The 23,713-nt window shown below is 35.3% G+C and overlaps 3 protein-coding genes across 9 annotated transcripts; 1 reads left to right on the forward strand and 2 right to left on the reverse strand.

Annotated features, from left to right (window-relative positions):
- Positions 1-381: 381 nt before the first annotated feature.
- Positions 382-5,993, reverse strand: LOC116166735 (arfaptin-2). 2 transcript variants are annotated; one of them, XM_031481821.1, is made up of 5 exons: positions 5,924-5,993; positions 5,788-5,871; positions 5,396-5,733; positions 4,863-5,350; positions 382-3,641 (listed from the first exon to the last, which is right to left on the reverse strand). In XM_031481821.1, the coding sequence occupies exons 3-5, from the start codon at positions 5,730-5,732 to the stop codon at positions 3,489-3,491; spliced, it is 978 nt and encodes a 325-aa protein (XP_031337681.1). In that variant the 5' UTR covers position 5,733; positions 5,788-5,871; positions 5,924-5,993; the 3' UTR covers positions 382-3,488. The 2 variants fall into 2 exon arrangements, with proteins under 2 accessions (XP_031337681.1, XP_031337682.1); XM_031481822.1 differs by having other exon boundaries at positions 5,928-5,946.
- A 2,197-nt stretch (positions 5,994-8,190) lies between these two features.
- Positions 8,191-16,473, forward strand: LOC116166779 (casein kinase II subunit alpha). Of its 6 annotated transcripts, none has more exons than XM_031481908.1 (7): positions 8,307-8,366; positions 8,413-8,643; positions 8,693-8,826; positions 8,918-9,207; positions 9,260-9,510; positions 9,564-9,923; positions 15,936-16,070. In XM_031481908.1, the coding sequence occupies exons 3-7, from the start codon at positions 8,781-8,783 to the stop codon at positions 15,970-15,972; spliced, it is 984 nt and encodes a 327-aa protein (XP_031337768.1). In that variant the 5' UTR covers positions 8,307-8,366; positions 8,413-8,643; positions 8,693-8,780; the 3' UTR covers positions 15,973-16,070. The 6 variants fall into 6 exon arrangements, with proteins under 6 accessions (XP_031337767.1, XP_031337768.1, XP_031337763.1 ...); XM_031481903.1 differs by lacking the exon at positions 8,307-8,366 and adding an exon at positions 16,239-16,473 and having other exon boundaries at positions 8,408-8,643; positions 16,043-16,191; XM_031481906.1 differs by lacking the exon at positions 8,307-8,366 and adding an exon at positions 16,239-16,473 and having other exon boundaries at positions 8,420-8,643; positions 8,801-8,826; positions 16,043-16,191.
- Positions 16,474-17,582: 1,109 nt separating this feature from the next.
- LOC116166865 lies at positions 17,583-18,812 on the reverse strand. Its single transcript, XM_031482045.1, has 5 exons — positions 18,665-18,812; positions 18,407-18,607; positions 18,224-18,359; positions 18,042-18,174; positions 17,583-17,988 (listed from the first exon to the last, which is right to left on the reverse strand). Exons 2-5 carry the CDS (start codon positions 18,603-18,605, stop codon positions 17,686-17,688), a joined length of 771 nt encoding a protein of 256 aa, XP_031337905.1. The 5' UTR covers positions 18,606-18,607; positions 18,665-18,812; the 3' UTR covers positions 17,583-17,685.
- Between the last annotated feature and the right edge of the window lie 4,901 nt (positions 18,813-23,713).

Consider the following 23,713-nt stretch of genomic DNA (forward strand, 5'->3'; position numbering starts at 1 on the left):
CAAGACAAATTAAACTGTAACGCAAGACCATCCCTCTCGCATCCTTACGAATCTTGTCTTCTGAAAATATTAGGTCAACATAAAAAGTAGCCGTATGGTGTAGGTTTTGTAGATAAGTGATTCAGAATTCCCAGTAGGTACCTGATTCTGTAGAACAGACAAGCTCCACGCAAGCAGTGATCTACTTATTTCTCCTAGGAGTTAATTGATATGCCATAGCCATTTCTAAAATGACAGTTGAGCAATCACACACTCCAGAAATCGATGTTTCTTAATCGGACATACCCACATTACCTTATTAGTTGCATTAACTGCCGTCACAAAGTTCAACTGGTATTAGTAGAATTGGAAATAGACATTTGACACTCATACACAAAAAAATGACTAGTGAAAAGTTTTAGTTTGTTATAAGTACATAAAACTACAAAAAACTATTTAAGTACATTAATTGAAATAATAACACTATAAAAAAAGCTAAAACTGTTCATTTATAAAGCAACTAAAGAATTCATGTCAAATATTGCAGCAACACATAATACATATATTTGTAATCACATGTGGTGAAGTGAACAAGGAACAACACAAACTTGATAAATCTCGCACATCAGAATCAGCTACACAAGTCGAGAAAGAAGTTACCAAGTTTGTTTTGGTACGAAAATCTCATACTTTGTTCCAATGCGTCACTTAACATTAGGAATGTTTTACAAACAATCTTGGACGTTTCACTTTACAACATTGCCAAGGACAGAACAATCTTTATAATACTTGAAAATGTGTCCATTTCTTGATCGGCATGTATTCAATTTCACACTTCACCCACACGTTTTTTTATTATTTATTATCTACTACTACTTTATTTGGGAATGAAAGGTGTTCGTAAATTTAAATAATAAAAGAGGTATGAGTGAAAAGTAATGTTCGAGACGCTCCGATTTACACAATTATTTTAGAAATCAACCGTTACCTTCTTTTGTAGATAGACTGAAAAGTTCACAAGAAGTAGGTAACATCATCCTTAATACATTAAACTCAGTCGTAGATATACGCGATATTTATTTGAGCTGGACATACTTTCCAGTAATTAGTTAGTGTATCTTTAAATAGAGGACTCTTGTCAGATGCCGAAGTTTCGTTGTATAAAAACAGACAATATGGTCAAAGCCATTAATACCAACCTAATCCACAACGTATTTCAGAACAATCTTTATTCTTTACAAAACAGAATGCAATTTTTTAAATACTTTTTCGACTGTGTAAGAGTGTGATTCAAGGAAGCCCCTAGTTATTTATGTATATGATGGAACCTTGTGGCAACCATGATTTTGCAAAAAATCTGTAATAAATGGTTCAAATGGTTAGAGAATTTCTTGTAATTTTTATTTCACATTTCTTATGACTGAAAAATCAAATAATGCAATATCCTGATAGAGAACAAAACATTTGGTATAGTGGTTATAAAAGAGAAACTTAACAAACTATGAATAAATAAGTTATTTTTAGTACTTTTTATATTTTTTTTTACAGTAGTGCATTTATTTGTTACCATCACACGAGTAGGAATTGTAAATTTGGAAAACATTCAATCAAAACCTGATGAAATTTTACTTTAAAGAAATGGAAACTACAAGAACCCTACTCCCACCAAATATATAGGACCACATCACCGAATTCCTTATTCAATAACAAATATATTTTACTGTAACTGTATCGGGATTTTAAAAATAAATAAGAATGAGAGAACAGTATGGTGCAAAAAGGATAAACCACTTTTCTATGAGATTGTAGTTAAGAAACTATGACAGACATTTTTGGAAATGTCTCCAATAAAATAGAAGATGAAGGAGGTTGATGAATGACGTTAAAAGCAATCATTAGTGCATATTACAAATTAACTCAAAAATATTCACACCAAAAGCACCTAATGTTAGCAATAAATAAAATAAATAAATAAGTAGATTTCAAGGTACAATAGGTTTCTTATCTCTAATCTGCACTTTGGACATTTGCGGCCTAAACGATCTGTGCATATTCATTTGAGGATAAAAGTATACTTATTTTTTCAAAAAGCTTTATTTTTTAAACTAATTGAAACTAACTGGTCCAAATATATTGATATACTATCTAACTGCAACTTTGGCAACCATGCCTTAAGTTGACCTTTCATAATCAAAATCACTGTCCCCAGGGACAGACAATTTTGATACCGATTATGTGGTTAGCGATTTCAGTTTTATTCAAAAAAACAATGACTATTCCTGTTAAGAATTCTGTTCCGCATACTAAGCACTGAGATGATAATTGCAGACCACAAACAAAGAGGTATGAACCGCTACTTTAATTGTGAAGCAAGGGTGTAGTTGATGCTATATAAGAGACACTTCTGTTAGTAGAGTCTCGACTACTCCAATACCTTCCAATGCTTATATTTCGTTTAAGATAAACGTATACAGTTTTTTGTGAGAAATTTAGCCCTCTATAAATCTCTCGGTTTGCCCTATGTTTTGAAAGAAATATGTGCAAATGTGATTTTCGTAAGAACTCTCTGGATGGATGGATGGTAAGAACTCTCATGGAAATATTAATTTTTTTTAAGCTATCAAAACAAAAACTGCTGCTTATTAATTAAAATACTAATCTGGCAGGTCTTGGTATTTACTAAAATTGTTACTACTACTACTAGCATAACTTCAATTTTTTAAATAAACAAATTTTCCAGGCCACATTAAAATAATCTCAGAGTGAAGTTTTCTGTTTCATTTACGAGTCAACAAAAGTATGGCACATGGTAGCACGAAAACAAATCAATTAAAAACTCGATGAATTTCAAAGACAAAAGGTTATTTGACCAGAGTGTCAAATTTCAAAAATTTCACTTTCTAAAACTAACAACATTAAAAGGAGAGCAGATTGATTTGGTCCCAAAATGGCACATAATTATGAGATTTTGTGTATTCGGAGCTTCTGCATGTTTAAAGCCTTTCTGTGCTGAACAAAGCAGAATTAGAACAATTCGTACAGTCTCCACGGGTAGAAAGACCAATATGACCCATTTGTTGTGTTTTCAATTGCACTTAGTGGATTAGGCTTAAAAGTTTGGAACGAATGGAATGATAATGGGTGAGGTTTGTAGAGCAGCCTTAGATCCGACATCCCCTATTTAAAAATAATGTACCCACAAATGGTCTTCAATTGTACGCCCACAACATGCTCCTTCGCATTTTTCTAGAATAAATACTGATTTTAGGCAAAACCGCCGACCAAGCCGCTAATTTGGAAATAAATATACAGGAGTAGAATCAAAGTAATCCAGCGCAATTGACATATTCTTAATTTGCGACTGAATTAGTGAGATTCTGCCACGGAACAGCATTCATCACCTTATTACTAACGCATTCATCACAATTTAAATAAAAAATTCAAGGAATAATACACGAATTAATGACTAGATTAATAGTAGTGTGTGCAAATGAAACTTGGTTAACTAACTACTGTTCTAACCACGATGGAAATGCCGAATTTGGAGTTTTTACTTTAATATTAAATTGTTTTAACGTCGCCTCCAGCGCGACCTGGTTACCAGAAAAGTATGCTGAGATGGCATTATGAAACAATAATAGTTGCTTATGCATCACCTTAATCTGAAACAGAAAGTAAGTCAATTAATTCAATTACTTAAAGTCATTGATTGTATACTTGATTATATTCTATGAACAAGAAAGGCCAAATAGGAACAATTTAATTAATGTATCAAACAAAAAGTCTGATATCACTAACCAAACCGTTTTTTTCAAGTCACCTTTGTAGGCCCTAAGTTATTAATACAAAGTTGTTAAATCACCGACTAAAAAGAATGTTCCGCTAAAGACATGGCAACAGTTCTGCACACAGATTTAAAGAGGCGAGAGCAGAAAATTACATGCTGAAACCAGCCCACGATGTATTTGGTTGACATACACAATAAATTGCAATATTGACTAAACCGTATAGAAGACCCCAAATTCTGTTTGCAATGAAGGCAATGGAAAAAGCGATAGAGTGAGAAAGTTACATTCGGGACCGATATATAGGGTGTTGCTTTTAAAAAATACCAACATTGAGTCAAATCTGAAAAAAGTCAACACAATTTTTTGACTACGCCACAGGATTCTACGTAAAAGACACAGTTTCTACCTTTATTTCTATCTTACATGGGTAGCAAGATATGATAACATCCCAAAAGGTCAAACTTTTCGTTTTCACCCCGTATCAGAATTCAATAAGCGATCAGACAGATCGTAATATCACATTGCACTGTTGCAATCCAATTTTAAAGAGTTTAATCATGCATGGGGAGTATAATTGTTGATTGGTTTTGAGAGGGTTTTTGAACTATTTTTATTAAAAAGTATTAAATAGGAGGTTCAAAACCGTGATAAAATAGACAAAAATCAACAATTTTTCATTTAAAAATAATCAGTAAACTCTTGTGGGTACAAATTAGTCCCAAAGTCTATGGTTTCATTTTTTTGGGTTCTTTTCAGGGTATAACAACAAAATAATTTGTTTATAAAAACATACGCGTGGATGTCGTCCTAAATTTATAGGTGACAATTTTCAGAGTAAACCTGAAATTTACATTTTTATTTATTTTTTATTGGCGACCAATCAAAAGGCTGTATTTTGATACCACACCCATTAAAATCGGCCTAATAATTTATTTTGTATTAAGCCTCAAGCAAGAATGCGCAAACTGTTTGCACCGACAGTAGATAGATGTCTCTGTGTTCCTAAGCACATAAATTTACCCCGTTTTTTTTACAAAGGAGGTGGCCCATCGTATCCGTAGTATATAATCATCGCTTATGATAAAAGAATCATACCCTATTTTCGTCGAGAAACTTCATTTTAATCGTTACCTCCGTGCGCAACTTCATGAAATTCTGACGGTGCATCTCAAAACTTTTTTGAGCCTCATCGAAATCTACAGTGCCGTCCGCCTTCGGCATTAAAGACTCTAAATCGGTACGATAGGCATCGTACTCGATCCGAGCAGCTTCATATTGGCGCACGCTTTGTAGCGTATCTTCTATCGTTTTATTGCATAAGGTGTTTACGGACGATGTGAAAAAGTTAAGAGCCCCTAACAGCGTCTCTCCGTTTTTTGTTAGATTTCGCTGCGTTTCAGAATTGTATAAGAATTCCTCTTGTAATTCGGGCGATTTCTGAGCGAGCTCGGAGAAGGCCTCTCCTAAAGCATGCTGTGTTTGAACGACATGATAAAAATGGCTCGTTAATGCTCTAGATAACCGTAAAATATTGGAATACTTTCTTTGCGTTTCTCTTAATTGCTCTATCTGTGCTTCTAGTTCTACAAACAAAAAATGTGGAATTCTTTAAAAAAGGGACGATCAACCTGTGTCTACAGTTCTCGAAGATTTTCCTAATTTTTCGAACATCAATTGCTTCGTACATTTGTAAGTCGATATTGACCAGTTCTTTAGATTTTCTATTCTGGAGGAAGTCTTCATTATTGTTGCATCGTCGTTTTGGGTGGGGGCAGTAGGTGTTAATATCGCTGGCGAACTTGTACAAGCAGAAAGACCGGTCGGCACCGACCGAGAGTATGGGCACGCAGGTTTCGTTTCAACTGCAGCTACTACGTTACTACTCCGATTCTCATTTGAAGGTGTCTCCTTAAGCATATCGTGAATACTTGTTCGTTCCGATGCAGAACTTTTCAGCTGAGACATTCTGTGCAATAATAACATTAGTTGGAAAATTATGACTAAAACTTCGTATCAGTACCTAATCACAAAGTCACAGCTGCGAGTAGTTTGATTTGCCTTTTAATCCTATTATCATAGTAATATAAAATTTAGGGCTGATTTCCTTGAAAAATTAAATAAATAATTAAAAGACTACTGCGATACCCGAAATTTACCAACTCAATTTTGCCAAGTTGTACGGTGGTAATGCTACCAACCGTGATCCATTCCAGTAACTATGGTTACAACATCTAAAGAAGCGTTTACACGAACATGGAATCACAGTTATTATGGTGTACCTAAACGTAGGGGTCAAAGGTGGAAGGCACTAGGCAGCATTTGCATTTTAAAGGTGACCGACTAGAAGTTTTTTGAAATATTGAGGCTTAAAGCCGCTTTACATAGGCAATTTTCGTGCAATGCAAGAGCAATGCAAGTTAGAGATACGTTACTGCGCATGTTCATACGCAATTCAGGTGCAAGAAAAATAAATAGAGAAAGTTCTATTTCACTTGCAAGTTTGGCGCAAGTTCTAGTAACTTTTCTGGTAATTTTGTCAATACCACAATTTATTTGGTTTCGCGTGTGTTATTTTGTGTGTTTTTTTTAATAGCAAGCGCCACCACATAACAAGCTGTAGCCAGTTTAATTTCCTTTTGTTTGCTCATACCTAATGGTCTATTTTATTAAGTTTCAAGAATAACCTTCTGTGTAAACAAACTGAAAAGTTTCAATTTTTGAAAAATATGTTGTCAGTACTGCAACACTCAGAAGGCAATTTTAGATTGCATAGCACAAGCCTTGCATTGCACTAAAATTAATGTAAAGCGGCTTTTATAGATAATCTTCCACTAAATACGGTGGCGAACCTTCTAGAGCGTTATCAAGGCGTCAAAGGATTATTCACCGACGATAAATAGTAAAAGCGGACTCAATCTTTCTCGGAAATCTCACATGCGTACGTTCGAGAATTTTTAAGAAACTTTTTGATTGCTATATGAGCAAGTTAAATATTGTGTCTAGATTTTTTAGTCTTAACATTAATTTCTCAGATAAATAAACACAAACAAGGATACTCCAGATAGAATACTAACAGTACAGCTAAAAACAAGCGAGAAGGACAGGCTTTTGTAGCAGTATATTAGCCGAAAAAAGATGAGAGAGTTGAAGCTATCCTTCTTAGGAGGGGCGACATCCCGTTCACCCGCAATTCGCGTTGAAAGTTTGGACCCCCCCCCCCCCCAACAGTCAGATCTTGTCTGGGATTACCACATTCACTTCTGACGCCCCCACAGTCATATAAATGCGCCATTTTGGTGGATTTCGCTAAAAACCCACCACAAAATAGTACTCCAGTTTTGGAGAACTTCTCATAGCCCGAGATTCTATTGACCGCGATTCGAGCTTTAAGAAACTTTAAACCGTAGCTGAAGGCGCCCGAAGTCGACTACCCCTCGGAGATGCGCACCTTGCAAAAGGTGGTTCATTTCGCCCCTAGGAAAACAAACAAACAGACGCAGGGGTTGTGCGCGTTTCCAAAATCTTTCCGACGACACAATTTGAAAGATAGGAAACAACTGCAAACTCACCACGTTAGTAAACCACGCTCGAAGATGGCGCCCAGATGTCGCTGACCCCACATCAGGTAACCCCGTCCCTATATTGTTGTTAATTACACGGTCAGGTAGGTCCACGTACACTCCTATCGTCTTTCTACAGGCGATATTCTATGGGCCCTCATTTGCTGCCGGCCCGCCAGCCAGTCGGCCAAAGTACTTTTTTACAAATAAAAATGCGCTAAAAAAAAGACATTACCAAATTAAAAGCCGATATCCTAGTTATTGCTACAAAATAAAAAGCAACATGTCATGTGTCGACCTTTCTCGGTTTCGCAATGTCCCAAACGTTTATAATTGGAATTTTGAAGCCTTTGGAATAGCTGGTGCGGTTTCTTCAAATCATTTATTGTTTCTGGATTGTCATACAGCCTAATTTTTAGAAACCCCCAAAAGAAAAAATCGAGCGGTGTAAGATGCGGAATGTGTTTCTGGTGAAGGGCATGGGTTACAAATTTCAGTTTCCAGTTCCAGTACGTGACGTTAATTGACAATCAAAATCAGCATAAAAACGGTGGTATCACGATTTCGGACTGGTGTTACTCTGCTATTAGCGATAATAAGCGTAGATGGTATGGATGATCTTTTTTTTTTTGAAATTTTCGTTGTGATGTAAAGGAGAAAATACCTTTTTAATTACACTCGTGTATGATATTATATGCGGCGCAAATTTTTTTAGGGTTTAGGCCGTTGTTGACTCTTAATACGCGCAATACGCCACTGGGCAGAAGTTTCTGCTAATGTGGAAATCGGCAAAATCTATACTGCGGAAAGCGCCATCTGTGAACCATGCCGATACGGTTAGTTAACAGCAGATTACTTTTTGGTGGGAACTTCTTGATGGTTTGCAGATCCGTAACGATGCCGATTTCGTAATCGAATTTTTTAAATTTTGCTCTTTACGTGTGGACAAACAGGATTTGGGATTAAATTGGGAAGGTATGTGATGGGTAATTGCGGAAGGTTTGGGTGGATGGGCGTAAAGAGAGCGGTTTTATAAAAAGTTAGGTTAGTAAGTACGACTCTGAACAATGGCAATGTACTTTTAGAGGGGTACGCAATATACCAGAACGCGGTACTTAACAGACAAATCCGTGCACAGTAGGTGTATCGTGGCGGTATGTAACTCCATCTTGGATTAAACTCTTTTTGGGAAGCCGGCTTGTTGTAACTAAAAGAGACGTTATAATTTTCCAGCAAATTATATTAGCCATCCACTTTATCAGATGTGTATTAGGAGCGGTTAATTTTGTGCAAAAAGTTTCGCCGTCAAATACTAGGTATGATGTTTTTAAGTTGCAAGTGTAGGCTTATCCGATTTTTCTAAAGACTAGTAAAGAGGAATGCCGCGCGCTTGTCTCATAAAAGCTGTTAAAATAATGTGGATTGCAATATTTGAAGATGCTGATATATTGTAATGCTGATTATATGTTCTAGATTAGCAAAACTGTGCTTGAAACAAGGTAACTTTGGGGCAGTGTTAAGTGTTTACTCTCACTGGCCTTGTGCTCTCCTACACATGCTTTAACCCTTAGTAATTGGTTATGGTTGTAGTGGTTGCTACTCACACTGCTGGAACATATGTCAGGCGATTAGCAAAAAGCGCAAGATTGAGCGCCCGCATACACAAACGAAATATGGCTGCAGCAAGTCGTGCTAGAATCTATGCCGATGTTAACTCACACAAACCTAGGGAGTACTGGGATTATGAAAGTTACGTCGTAGACTGGGGCCAACAAGATAACTACCAGTTGGTGAGGAAGCTAGGAAGAGGCAAATATAGTGAGGTGTTTGAAGCAATCAATGTGACGAACAATGAAAAGTGTGTAGTCAAAATTCTAAAGGTGCGATTTTATAAACGACACGGAATAGTGCTTTTATGATTATTATTTACAGCCTGTTAAAAAGAAAAAAATTAAACGCGAAATTAAAATATTAGAAAATTTACGCGGGGGTACAAATATTATTACGCTACAAGCTGTTGTTAAGGACCCAGTTTCACGTACACCGGCTCTTATTTTTGAACATGTAAATAATACCGACTTTAAACAGCTATACCAAACCCTTACGGATTTTGATATTCGTTATTATTTATATGAGTTGCTCAAAGCATTGGATTATTGTCATAGTATGGGAATAATGCATAGGTAACGTTTATTATTATATTTTACATTTAACGTGTTATCTGAATTTGTTTTAGGGACGTTAAACCGCATAATGTTATGATAGACCATGAAAATCGGAAATTACGATTAATCGATTGGGGTTTAGCGGAATTTTATCATCCTGGCCAGGAGTACAATGTACGCGTAGCTTCCAGGTATTTTAAAGGACCTGAGTTATTAGTCGACTACCAAATGTATGATTATTCGTTGGACATGTGGTCATTAGGATGTATGTTGGCCTCTATGATATTTAGAAAAGAACCCTTCTTTCACGGTCATGATAACTACGATCAACTAGTTCGTATCGCTAAAGTACTAGGCACGGAAGAATTATTCGAATACCTCGACAAATATCATATAGAACTAGATCCTAGATTTAATGATATTCTTGGAAGGTAAGTTTTTTTGTTTTATTTATATTAACACTAAACGTTACCTTTACTTTTGGGCTTTTAATTCAAATAAACAGTAATTCCAATCTCTCCTGTTCAGACTAATTTCATGGGAGGGTATGGTTGTTCACTCACATTTGGACCCTTCTTATGACATACTGCGTTTCGCACCTCCAGATGCATTATGAGGTCTTATGGACTTAATACCTCTTACTAATTTGCCTTATTCTTTGATAACACTATCCTTGCTCCTCACAGCAATGATGCCAAACCTAACATATGATTAAATGCTGCAATTGTGACGTTTGGCAAGCATCTACTTCTACTGTATGTTCATAAGCAATTAAGCACCATACTGCATTCTGGATGAGTGTCAAGTTAAACAAATGTTGGTAGGGGAGGCACCTCTAATCTTCTTATAATTAATTCACTTAATTGTACCAGTGACAAGCTCCTGTAAAGAATGTGCTAGACCATTTCCTCTCTTCTACAAATGGGTGGGTGTTCCAGTCATGCATATGTGCTTGTTGCATTTACGAAGCCCCGAAGGTTTCCCTATAAGTAAACGTCACAATCCTGTCGAAAATTTCATCACACTGTGAGAGAACAAAAATTATTTAAAAAATTGACATTTGGAGGGTCACTTGTTTGGTATCGTTGAATTCAGAAAATTGTTCAAAAATACAATAATATACAGGGTGCTTCATTTCAAAATGCATAGCTATTGGCACTTCCAACCACACTGGGAGTAAAAATAAACCGATACAACAAAATATCGAAGGATCTTCAGTATTACAATCACTTTTATCGACAATTTATTTCAATCTTACAAAATACATTTTATAGTTAACAAAAATGCATCAAATTCATATCTTGGTGCATAAATAACGATTTTGACATGTGTTGATGAAAATCCACGTGGTCGCAAAAAATAGATCAAATTCATGTTTTGGTCATTGAGATAATGCTCTTGGCCTTTTTCCCAACGATTTTGACATATTTCGATCAAAATCCATGTGGTCGACAAAAATACATCCAAATTATGTCTTGGGCATTGAGATCTCTTAGTTCTTTCCCAACGATCTTGGTGCATAAATAACGATTTTGACATGTTTTGATCAAAATCCATGTTGTCGCCAAAAATAGATCAAATTCATGTTTCAGTGATTGAGATAATGCTCTTGGTCGTTTTCCCAACAATCTTGGTGCATAAATAATGATTTTGACATGTTTTGATCAAAATCAACGTGGTCACCAAAAATAGATCAAATTCATGTTTTGGTCAGTGAAATAATGCTCTTGGTCTTTTTCCCAACGATCTTGGATTTTGACATATGTTGATCAAAATCCATGTGACCTCGGAAAAATAATTTATCATCTTTGAATCACACACATGCGGTTATCAAATGTGCACGTGGTGTACTCTTTCAGCATCAAGATAATGCGTTTGAAAGCTTTTAAAACTCTAAATTCATGTGTAAAAAATAATTTTGGGTACATTTTGCTCTAAAACTTTTGACCAAGACCACAGAGAAGAGTTATATTGAATTGTTACACATCTAAAGTCATAGGGAATAATCTAGCGAAAGTCCGAACTCGATACATGACCTAGGTAATGAAATATGTTGATTTCTATTATATTGAGCCCACAGTTTTTCCTGTTCCCGATTCACTAGAAGTCCTATAACTTTTGTTCCTGTTGAACCAGCTTCCTGAAAATCAATAGCGTCCGTCCTTAATGCCCAAATTTCAACACAATCGGCCACGGCACACGAACGGACGACAATCTGGTGTTTTACTTGGGTATCTGAGACTACTAGGGCTCGGGTTTTTTACGCAAATAATAATAATAAATGTTTTTATTACATCTATATACATTTAAAGGCGAAGTTTAACATGAATTTTTGAAATGAGTATTTTTTTCGTTAAGTATGCACTATATGTTTTGTACGGGCTTAAAATCATCTCATGCGTATGCCACAGAACGTAGCTATATTCTTGGTTGTCAGGCATAACGCTCGGCAGCTGCGAGCGGTCGGCACCTCTATATCTCTTATTAATTGTACATGTTACTTTGTTATATTGACATATTTACATCCTGCTATTCATCAGAAGTCCTTTTATGCTGTGTACATTGGACGTCTGTGGCAAATAATGGTGTTAGCTTTATTTTTAGACAGTATACGCGCACCTTAGAGTATCCTATTCACGCTCTCTCTAACTCATTGTAATTTTTTTAATTTTATGGTACTATCTATGCTGCATCCTTTCACTTCGTGAGCTTTGCGCCGCCCTCTCTATATATCCGTTTGTACATTGTTTACGGTTTATGGTATACTCAACGGCCGGCGACGTTGCCATGTTAAATCGTTTAGTTTTTGCATTACATTATGTTAAATAGGAAACCTTTGAGTTTTACTACACCCAGTAGGTTTGCCCATTACTGGATGCATGTATTTCCAGCGCTGGATTTACCACAAAGCCCGGCCCTAGGGGCGCACGGTTGCCAAACCAATTATTTTTTTTTTCAAATTAAAAAATGCACATTTATCATAATTTCAGCTTAAAAAAAGAAAAGCAAATCACAAGAGAAAAACCACCGAAATATCATATCGTACAGCCATTAAAAAGCCGTTTAAACAGGCAAAGCGAATATTCTCAATGGAAAATATCTCGGCGCGAAACTTTTCTAGGGAGAATTCTCAGGTGTTCATTTGTTGGGACAAAAATTCTGTATTGCCAAAATGATGTTACTGGAGGTGGAGAGGGGGAACTTGGACGTCGACGAAATTTGGTATTTTTAGTGTGAAAATGGTGAATTGAAAATAGAAAAAAAACGGGAAAACAAAATTGAAATGCGCACATTTGTAGGCCTTCTAGGTGCTTTACTAAACTATATTGCTCTTACAGAATGTCGTTTGGCCCCCTTCAGAGCCGATCAGTTCTTTTAGAGGTCTTTGAAAGCCCCAGTAAAAGTTTCCCTCCACAGGAAGAGCTTTTTCAAACCTTTTTTCATTCGCTTAGTTCTGAAAAAGATTAAGATCTAGAACACAGCTTTCGAAATCTCTAGAAAGGAGTTCTTAGAATGCTCTTAAAAACTCTAAATGCTGTCCAAAGTTTTATAATTACTTTCATGAGCACATAAATGCTTTCCAATGCAATACAAAACAGGTTTTTAAGTGCATTCTATGAAGTCCTTTCTAGAGATTTTGAGAGTCGCGTTCTACATCCTTTCTGTGACTTTTCAGGTCTTAATCGTCCTACACTACCTAATATCCAGCTCGACGATTAGTCCACACTGTGTTATACTGCTTCTCCCCTGTTTGTCGCAGCAATGATGAAATGGAAAAGCAGAAGGGGCAGCTTTACGGAGCCAGAGATTTCTAAATTTTGATACCGTTACTGTACTGTACCATAATTCTGAGGTGAAATAATTATGTTTCTTGTAACAGTCGTAGTTTTGGGTTTTATTTGTAAGTCAGAATTCTGAGGTCAAAGTTGTGATTTTGACAATTAAAATTAAGGGGATGCACAAAATGCTGACCATTTACTATATTATGTATTTTGGGGATCAAAGTACTATTTTTGATGGTTTTCATTGGTTTCTGCGAGGGCTCTAGGGCCGACACTAAAATCCTTCTTTGGTTTTCTGCTACATAGGTAAGTTATCGCATGGCGAGAGTCAAAACTGTATGTGGAGATCCGCATGTAACATGAACTACGGAAAGTGAGTATACATTCCATTTCCAGAAGCGTCAAAAATACGTAAAAATTTACCCAAATTAGGCATTTTTCATATAACTTTACAACTGACTCAAATACGCAAAAATAAACAAGGTTTTCTGAGTAGCGCATTTTCCATGAATAGATCAGTATTTCTCGAGAGGTCATGTAACGGACTATTTATGTGTAGAATAGAAAATACGTTAACGCATAAGTTTCCGTATACATAAGAAACTTAGCATTGCCCAGTTTGCGCATACGCACACCTGATGTTTAAAATATGCGCTATGCTTGTCTTTATTAGAAGGATCTTTGGTTAAAAATTCAAAAAAATATCTATAAATAAGAAAGTTGACGTAGCGCAGTTTGAGCATGCGCACATCTAATTTTACAATATGCGATATGGTTGTCTTTACTAGAATAATCTTTGGTTTAAATTTTAAAGAAATATCTATAAATAAGAAAGTTGACATTGCGCATCATACACACATGAATCGTCAAGATTTTTCTTTGTTGAGGTGCCAGAGCTATAAGCTAACGTATGCAAAAATAATGAACCAAGTATCTTGTGAACTGTAGGAGTACTTATGGCCTTGGACGGATGGAGAAAGTACGTGGCTTATTATTACTGTATGAGATTTTAAAAAGTGTTATTTAATATTTTGAAGTTGAAGATAGGTGTAGGGCATTTACATGAAACCTAGAATTTTCTGGAAAATCCGCAAATGCAATAATATACGGATATTTTTATTTAAGGAAAAATATTTTGTTTGCCATGCTTTTTTGAGGCACCCTGTATACCTATATGTTGTGTCAAAATATGCGCAATTCAAAAACAAAATCGCGTAGCGACTTATGGAGGGCAACGGTACATTGCCCCCATGCCCATTCACATTTATTGTCTTCCTAATCTAATATGGTACTGAGACCGAGACAGAGGTGTTGGACAGAGACGCAGACTTTTGTTTTTGCTTACTTCAATGAAGTCGTTCAAATATAGACGAAATAGGATAGGACCAAGGATTGATCTCTGCAGTACGTCACATGCAATTTCTTTCATTTTTTTACCTGACGATTTGTAATCTCTTTTGTAAGTATGATTTGAAGAGTTGATTTGGGGTTCCCCTAACAATAAATAAAAATAGATGCAAAAAGTTTAAACATTTCACACATTTTCTATTTTTTGGCAATGTTTGGTTTTAATTAAATTTACTGTCTATTAATATCTCACCCACACATCATTTGTGTTTGCAATCACCACTAATTACACGATAACAAGGAATAGAATAATTAGCATTAATTTTTCATTAAATGTTTACTGTCATTACGCTGTTGTGTGAAATATGCAAAATCGACAACATTTTTTTCTACAAAATGGACACAAATTTGTTCAAAATATAAATTCTCCCGACAAATCATTGATTGTTATAAGAAATATAATGAGCGCTTTCCCATTTCGTTCAGGTTAATTTTTGGAGCTGGAATGTGTGTCACAAGTGTTTGTGCTGCCCTAATTCTTGACCGTTTTGCTTGGACGTCATGTACGAAGTGTGTGGGTCGCGCACCTCTGATTTAATTAAGCTGCCTTAGTGAGCTATAGTAAAACATGATGTTTTCATCTTTAAAGATAATGCACTTACACAGCCATCCTGTCTTTGGTGTGTCCTTGTCCCGATTTGTTAGTTAATCTGAATATGCAAAACGGAGGAACATATTTCTATTGGGCAATTTTTAATATTCAATTCTTTTTTTAGTTATTTTTTGTATTTTTTATCCCTTTATACAGCAAAGGGACACACAAAAATAAAATTGAAAAAATTATTTTTAAAAAAATGAAAACGCACTTGTTTAGTTCAGATTACTCTTATTAAAAAAATACCTGTTTTCCTGCATTTGCCAAACTGAAATCTACTGGAACGGAGCACGGTCAATCAATAAATTAACAGAGTAATTAGACATTACCAGTAAGTATATCTTATAAATATTTAAACAGAAAAAGTAACAAGTAACGTAAACCTCCCCAAGCCCAAAATCTAATCACTTCTTCTCATGGAGATCATTTGTGCAACTCAATACCATTACACGGGGTGTAGAATATAATTCTCTAAAGAGATTGGGTAGCCGACGTTACTACCAAATAAGTTAAGGGTCCAAAATGTGGAAAGTACGTTTTGCGTTTCTTCTTTAATGTTTTGCAGAGCAACCATAACACATAGTAGGGAACTAACAGCTTTGACTAGGTTTTTTGGTATGACCGATTTGGGAAATTTATTTTTTTTTGTGTGTTCTCAGTTCGCAATATCATTCCTGTTTCCTGTCTCCTCCCTAACAAAATTAATCGATAAAAGCGCCTCGGGCGATGGCTTGGAACGAAGTAATGATCCAGGAGCTTTTTTTAGGCATTCGCGAAAAAGATGGGAGCGATTTGTACACAGCGAAAATCAACATTTGGTTTCTCCAGAAGCTTTAGATTTCTTGGATAAGTTATTACGTTATGATCATTTGGAAAGACTAACGGCACGAGATGCTATGGAGCATGCTTATTTTTGTAAGTAAATTAAGTATTCAATCAAGTGTTTCTATAGACATTTTCAGATCCTGTAGTAAAAGAACAGTGTCGAATGATGGCTGTTGGATCCTCCTCTCCTACACCGTTAACGGGGACTTTATCGGTGGTTGTAGGGGAATAGGAAAGAGTTCGGGTATTATTCTGTCATCTAATTGCCTTTTTGGCGTACCGTGTTGCTACGTCTTGCAGACGTCGGCCATATTTTAGTAAATATCAGTTTAGTAAATATTTTTTTCTTATTAATAAATTTCTCAACGCGCATTTTTCATATTATTTCTTTTATTTTGTGTTGGTAGCAGGAACACTGCTAATATTTTTGATAAATGTATTACTGAATTCAGTCTTATGATGATTTTTGATTCGAACAACCCGTTTACAAACAAAACTGAAAAGACATTATTGTAACATATATTTATTACATGAAAGTTGTACGTAATAATTCTTATAAGTTTCTGGTAAATTTATAATTTGAAATTTTGTTGTACATAGTTCAATTTCGCTCATTTGATGTTTGTTACAATTGAGTTTTGTACTCTTATCGTTTTTCTATTGTAAATAAACCACTATGAATTTATCGCCTTGTTAATTTATCCCACTTTTCTCGGAGCCGTATTGTAGTAATAATAATAATTTGTTGTCCTTCAGATTACCAAATCGAATTTGGCGACTCTAAAGTAAATCCATTTTTCCAAACGGAGTATGTAAAGTTGTCTAACCTGTTCCGAAATATAGCAAGTAGAGAGAGAAGAATGAATTTCTCATTCTGCTATACTTATCTTTGTTGTGTCCTTACCTTTCAATGGAATTAAATCATAAATGAGACAGAGTCTAATGATACTTGCCTAATGAGGTTTTTTGTATTGACATTAAAACTAAAAAATAATCATAAGATAAAAAACACTCACGTTTATTGTTACTATTATTATTATACGTTATGTGTAAATTCATTAGGTATGACCGTTGAGTGACGTTATTCAATGGTATGACACTGATGTGAATTCATTTCTTAGAAAACTGTGTTGTTTTTCGGACATGTCCAAATGAACATGATTGTATATCTTCCGATAGTACTAAAAATGAGGATGCGCTGGCAGCTCTGATGTCACTAATATTTTAGTGCTGCAGATGGTGTTAAATTACAAGCCCATTTATTCAGAAACAATCAATCATTGTATGTATTTCAAATTCTTTCCAAAATGGAGTGTCAGTATGGAATATATCGCTTTGTAATGGTGAAGGGTGCATATCACATTAAACCGCCACTGCAAATTCTCATATTCAACAAAATTGGGATTTGCATTCAACCAATTTTGTGTTCATTACTCAATACAAAAAGCCTAGACACTACGCCACATAGGCAACAAACAAAATTTACTTTGAAAATAATTTAATTTGGTCCCATCTATAAATATGTTAACAGAAAATAAACATTTGAAATTTTAACAAATACATATTTGCGATTATACAAATAATTTAACGGTGTTCATGAACCGGTGGGTTGGGATTAAATTCCACGACGATGCTTTTGGCTATCAAGTCATATCCAGTACGTTTAAATTTGAAAAAGACTAAGACGAAACAGATCGGCAAGAGAAATCCAATGAACACACTTTTCATGACCGAGCGAAAAAGGGCATCTTTAATACTTAAAGTGGTCGCAGGGTGTACTAAAACGACGTCCTCCCTTTGTAATGGTATAAAACTTGTGGCTTCGACAACCGCCAATCCCATATACTGTTTACCTGGAGTCGCACGTTGCATCACCAACCAATAGGTCTAAAATATGTAAAACGAAAATTAATGGCCCGAACTGTTTAAAAAAAACTCACTTCGTAGCAACACACAACGCAGCGATGCAAAAGTTCAAGAGTTAAGAGTTCGACTGACATTTGAGTGGCAAACTGCGGATTTTGCAATTTTGTCTGCAATTCGGCGATACTGATGGTGTTTCCCTCCACATCACTGCAAAGTATTGTTAAGTAGTTGTGAAAACTTCGGTGGTGTGACTTACACGAAATCAATGCTTTCCAGTATCAATAACGTTAAGAACATCTTTATTACAAATAATATAATAAAATCGATTATTTCGGCCAACAAACGCTTCCATATTGGTGGTATCTTATAACCATAAAATATGATAGGGGGACCTACGAAGAAATTAAATAGCTTGCGCACATTAATATGCAATTGTTACGTTGCGATTGTGTGACATTGTTATTAAGTAGTATATTGGTAGGAATGGGATTTTGTCGTAAGGTGGCTTGCTGAATGCCGTCGTGCCATGCAGCCATTGCTTGTTGATTCTGCCTATGCGTTTCTTCGACCCAAGTTCTTAACTGTCGAATATACTGTTCTGTGGGACTTGCAGTAGTTTCACTTTCACTGGTAGCCATGGCTAAACAGAGAATTAGAACATGTAATTGCAGGCAGTTAATAAATATTGAAGCATTACCTGAATGAGGGAAGTGTTGTATACAAAGAAAAGTGGAGCCTGAAAACCGCTTTGAAACGAAAGTATTTGTGCTATTTGAAGGTTTCTAGCTAAAAAACTTCAGAAGTAAACTGAACTCTCAACTCAATGTTTTGCCACTGTCGAAAATCAAAAATAACGACAAATTCATGGTTGTCAAGCTGACGTTTCGATTTATAACAGTGTTGCCAATGTGTGTGAAATCCCGAGACGTGCGGTAGACGAAATTTGGGAGTTTAGTGCTTTGCAAAAAAACGATTAATCGTAATCAATAATTATTGATTAATCGATGGCCGATAAATTAAAAAAATTTATCGATTAATGGATAATTAGTCATTTAAAAGTAGTGCTTTGCAAAAAACGATTAACCGATACCACAGATTTAAAGTGCCGATACCTTATCGGTAATTATCGATTAATCGAGTGAATAAATTTGTGTAAAATTGAGACAGAGTCGTTTAATCCATGGCATGAAACGAAACGTGAGCAATAGACAAAAATCGCACACTGCGAATGTCCAATAGCCAACTTTGTTATAAAGTGGAACAATTTGATCGAAAATTCGGAATTATTATGGTAGGTTCTTGTAATAAAAGTACCAAAAATCGTACAGCGCATGCGCAATAGACAACTTTCTTATTTGGGAAGCAATTTGACAAAAAAATTTACGGTATGTTCTTCTAAAAAAATAAACAAAATTAAGACACAAACGTATATTTTGGTGGTATTTGTGCGAAATATGCTCACTCTAGCGAAGCCTTTTTGCCACCCTATACGATGAGATTAACAAAAAAAAAGAGACTATCAATATATTGCTGCTTTTTTGAGCCGAATCAAATTTCGTTTCGCTCTTTTTGCTTTAATAACAGGACTTAAAACAACCCTAACTACATTCTCACAACAATTAAGCAAGAAAATTACACAACGATAAAACAATAAACAACGGCGACTGCTAATAAAAATATCCAAAAAAGATTCGTGACGATTTTTAGTACTTTTCTAAAAATGAGACAAAGTATCTTTTTTATAGAGGCACTAGATTCCTTACTTTCCTGTGCGACCAATATACCTAACCATCAATTTTTTTTCACTTCCACTATAGGGATCTCCTAAACCATAAGAGATACATAATCGGTTACATTGTCAAAGTTATGCAGAATTTTATGCTGATTAATTATCCTATTCATAATTTTTTGGGGCTCTACAAATAGCGACATTATGGTGAAAAAAGGGAAAAATATCATTTTCTAAAATGCGCCGGCGTTCATTTATTTTCAAAGATATTAAAAAGTACGTTCAATCAACTCAGTGATTTTACAATTGTGATGGTACAAAAATAAAAATTTTATGACATGGGTTTCCAGTAATTCACATCGGTTTCCTTATTTCTTATCGATGCCAAATCGGATTTTGATGTCGCTCGATAGAGAAAAAATTACAAAATCCGCGATACCAAATAGGTACCTACTTAGTGTTTTACAATATAATATGTTTATTTACTATTGTTTAGCATTGTCGCCGTCAACACGGCCATTGCCGTAAGAAATACATTGTAAATTTCATACCAAAAATTCAAATTTGTCCACTTTCTAAATAAATACTAAGTATTTGGTATCTTTGTAATTTTTTCTCTATGGAGTAACATCCAAATCCGATATGGCATCCAGGAGCGGACTGGGTAACTGCGGGCCAGGTGGAATTGCATAGTAGGTTACGGACCATTAAAGTATTAGTGTAGTAATGAGGGTGGCGAGGGGGGTTAGCTCTGAGGTGCACCACAAAAACATTTTTAAAGTACTCCTTTTCCGAAAATAAATTAGCATACAGTTTTTTTTTAAATTGCAGTTGATAATTAAAAGTAACAAAATACACAATCCACACGAGATGCGTCGCCTATCATTGTATTTCAGCACTTTCATGCTACGACAAAAAATGATAAATTCATTGTAAAACACTTCAATTAAAACAGAATTTTTTAACAACCTAACATCAACCCCAATTAGAGAAACGTGTGGTGTTAATAATTTATTAATAGTGCAAGAAACTAAATACAGCACATACTTATAAATTTCCAACGGGCCATTATGATCTACAGGCCAGGTGGTAATCGCCACCCGCCCCCCCGGGCCAGTGCGCCCCTGGTTATACACTGCCTTTTTTTTGAGCCGCGAAAAAAACATTGTCTCAGATCGCCCCGGAAAAAAAATTTTCTTATAGAATGTGGCCTGTAGAATCCATAATTTCAAGTTCCAAGATTGGGCTACTAGTTCAAAAGTTACAGCCCTTTGAATTTTTTTTTCGAAATTGGTTTCTAGTTTATAACTTTTGATTGAGAAGTCTGATCGAAAAAGTACGAATTGATTTGGATTCTACGCACCCAAATTATTAAGAAAAAGTGTTCTCCCGAGAAATTTTGGTGTAGTCGATTTTTGGTAAAAAAGGAAGGTTATACACTGCCTTTTTTTGAACCCCGAAATAAAAATTGTCTCAGATCGACCCGGAAAAAAATTTTCTTATAAAATGTGGCCTGTAGAATCCATAATTTCAAACAGTTCCAAGATTGGGCTACTAGTTCAAAAGTTACAGCCCTTTGAATTTTTTTTCGAAATTGGTTTCTAATCTATAACTTTTGATTGAGAAGTCTGATCGAAAAAGTACGAATTGATTTGGATTCTACGCACCCAAATTAATAAGAAAAAGTGTTTTCCCGAGACATTTTGGTGTACTCGATTTTTGGTAAAAAAGGAAGGTTATACACTGCCTTTTTTTGAGCCCCGAAAAAAAAATTGTCTCAAATCACCCCGGAAAAAAATTTGTCTTATAGAATGTGGCCTGTAGAATCCATAATTTCAAACAGTTCCAAGATTGGGCTACTAGTTCAAAAGTTACAGCCCTTTGAATTTTTTTTCGAAATTGGTTTCTATTAGTCTATAACTTTTGATTGAGAAGTCTGATCGAAAAAGTACGAATTGTTTTGGATTCTACGCACCCAAATTAATAAGAAAAAGTGTTCTCCCGAGAAATTTTTGTGTAGTCGATTTTTGGTAAAAAAGGAAGGTTATACACAGGGGCGGACTGGGTACTTACGGGCCATTAAGCCATTAAAGTATTAGTGTAAAAATGATGGTGGCCGGGGGAATCCATAATTTCAAACAGTTCCAAGATTGGGCTATTAGTTCAAAAGTTACAGCCCTTTGAATTTTCTTTCGAAATTGGTTTCTAGTCTATAACTTTTGATTGAGAAGTCTGATCGAAAAAGTACGAATTGGTTTGGATTCTACGCACCAAAATTAATAAGAAAAAGTGTTTTCCCGAGAAATTTTGGTGCAGTCGATTTTTGGTAAAAAAGGAAGGTAATACACTGCCTTTTTTTGTTGCTCGAAAAAAAAATTGTCCCAGATCGACCCGGAAAAAAAATTTTCTTATAGAATGTGGCCTGTAGAATCCATAATTTCAAACAGTTCCAGGATTGAGCTACTAGTTCAAAAGTTACAGCCCTTTGAATTTTCATTCGAAATTGGTTTCTAGTCTATTAACTTTTGATTGAGAGGTCTGATCGAAAAAGTACGAATTGTTTTGGATTCTACACCCCAAAATTAATAGGAAAAAGTGTTTTGTCCAGAAATTTTGTTGCAGTCGATTTTTGGTAAAAAAAAGGAAGGTAATACACTGCCTTTTTTGGGGCCCGAAGAATAAATTGTCTCAGATCAACCCGGGAAAAAAATTTTCTTATAGAATGTGGCCTGTAGAATCCATAATTTCAAACAGTTCCAAGATTCGGCTACTAGTTCAAAAGTTACAGCCCTTTGAATTTTTTTTCGAAATTGGTTTCTAGTCTATAACTTTTGATTGAGAAGTCTGATCAAAAAAGTACGAATTGATTTGGATTCTACGCACCCAAATTAATAAGAAAAAGTGTTTTCCCGAGAAATTTTGGTGTAGTCGATTTTTGGTAAAAAAGGAAGGTTATACACTGCCTTTTTTTGAGCCCCGAAAAAAAAATTGTCTCAGATCGACCCGGAAAAAAATTTTCTTATAGAATGTGGCCTGTAGAATCCATAATTTCAAACAGTTCCAAGATTGGGCTACTAGTTCAAAAGTTACAGCCCTTTGAATTTTTTTTTTCGAAATTGGTTTCTAGTCTATAACTTTTGATTGAGAAGTCTGATCGAAAAAGTACGAATTGATTTGGATTCTACGCACCCAAATTAATAAGAAAAAGTGTTTTCCCGAAAAATTTTGGTGTAGTCGATTTTTGGTAAAAAAAGGAAGGTTATACACTGCCTTTTTTTGAGCCCTGACAAAAAAATTGTCTCAGATTGACTCGGAAAAAAAAATTTCTTATAGAATGTGGCCTCTAGAATCCATAATTTCAAACAGTTCCAAGATTGGGCTACTGGTTCAAAAGTTACAGCCCTTTGAATTTTTTTCGAAATTGGTTTCTAGTCTATAACTTTTGATTGAGAAGTCTAATCGAAAAAGTACGAATTGTTTTGGATTCTACGCACCAAAATTAATAAGAAAAAGTGTTTTCCCGAGAAATTTTGGTGCAGTCGATTTTTGGTAAAAAAGGAAGGTTATACACTGCCTTTTTTTGAGCCCCGAAAAAAAAATTGTCTCAGATCGACCCGGAAAAAAAATTTTCTTATAGAATGTGGCCTGTAGAATCCATAATTTCAAACAGTCCCAAGATTGGGCTTCTAGTTCAAAAGAGCCAGCCCTTTGAATTTTTTTTTGAAATTTGTTTCTAGTCTATAACTTTTGATTAAGAAGTCTGATCGAAAAAGTACAAATTGATTTGGATTCCACGCACCCAAATTCATAAGAAAAAGTGTTTTCCCGAGAAATTTCGGTGTAGTCGATTTTTGGTAAAAAGGAAGGTTGTACACTGCCTTTTTTTTGAGGCCCAAAAAAAATTGTCTCAGATCGACCCGGAAAAAAAATTTTCTTATAGAATGTGGCCTGTAGAATCCATAATTTCAAACAGTTCCAAGATTGGGCTACTAGTTCAAAAGTACAGCCCTTTTGAAT

This window comes from Photinus pyralis, unplaced genomic scaffold (assembly GCF_008802855.1).
Source record: "Photinus pyralis isolate 1611_PpyrPB1 unplaced genomic scaffold, Ppyr1.3 Ppyr1.4_LG3b, whole genome shotgun sequence".
NCBI lineage: Eukaryota > Metazoa > Arthropoda > Insecta > Coleoptera > Lampyridae > Photinus > Photinus pyralis.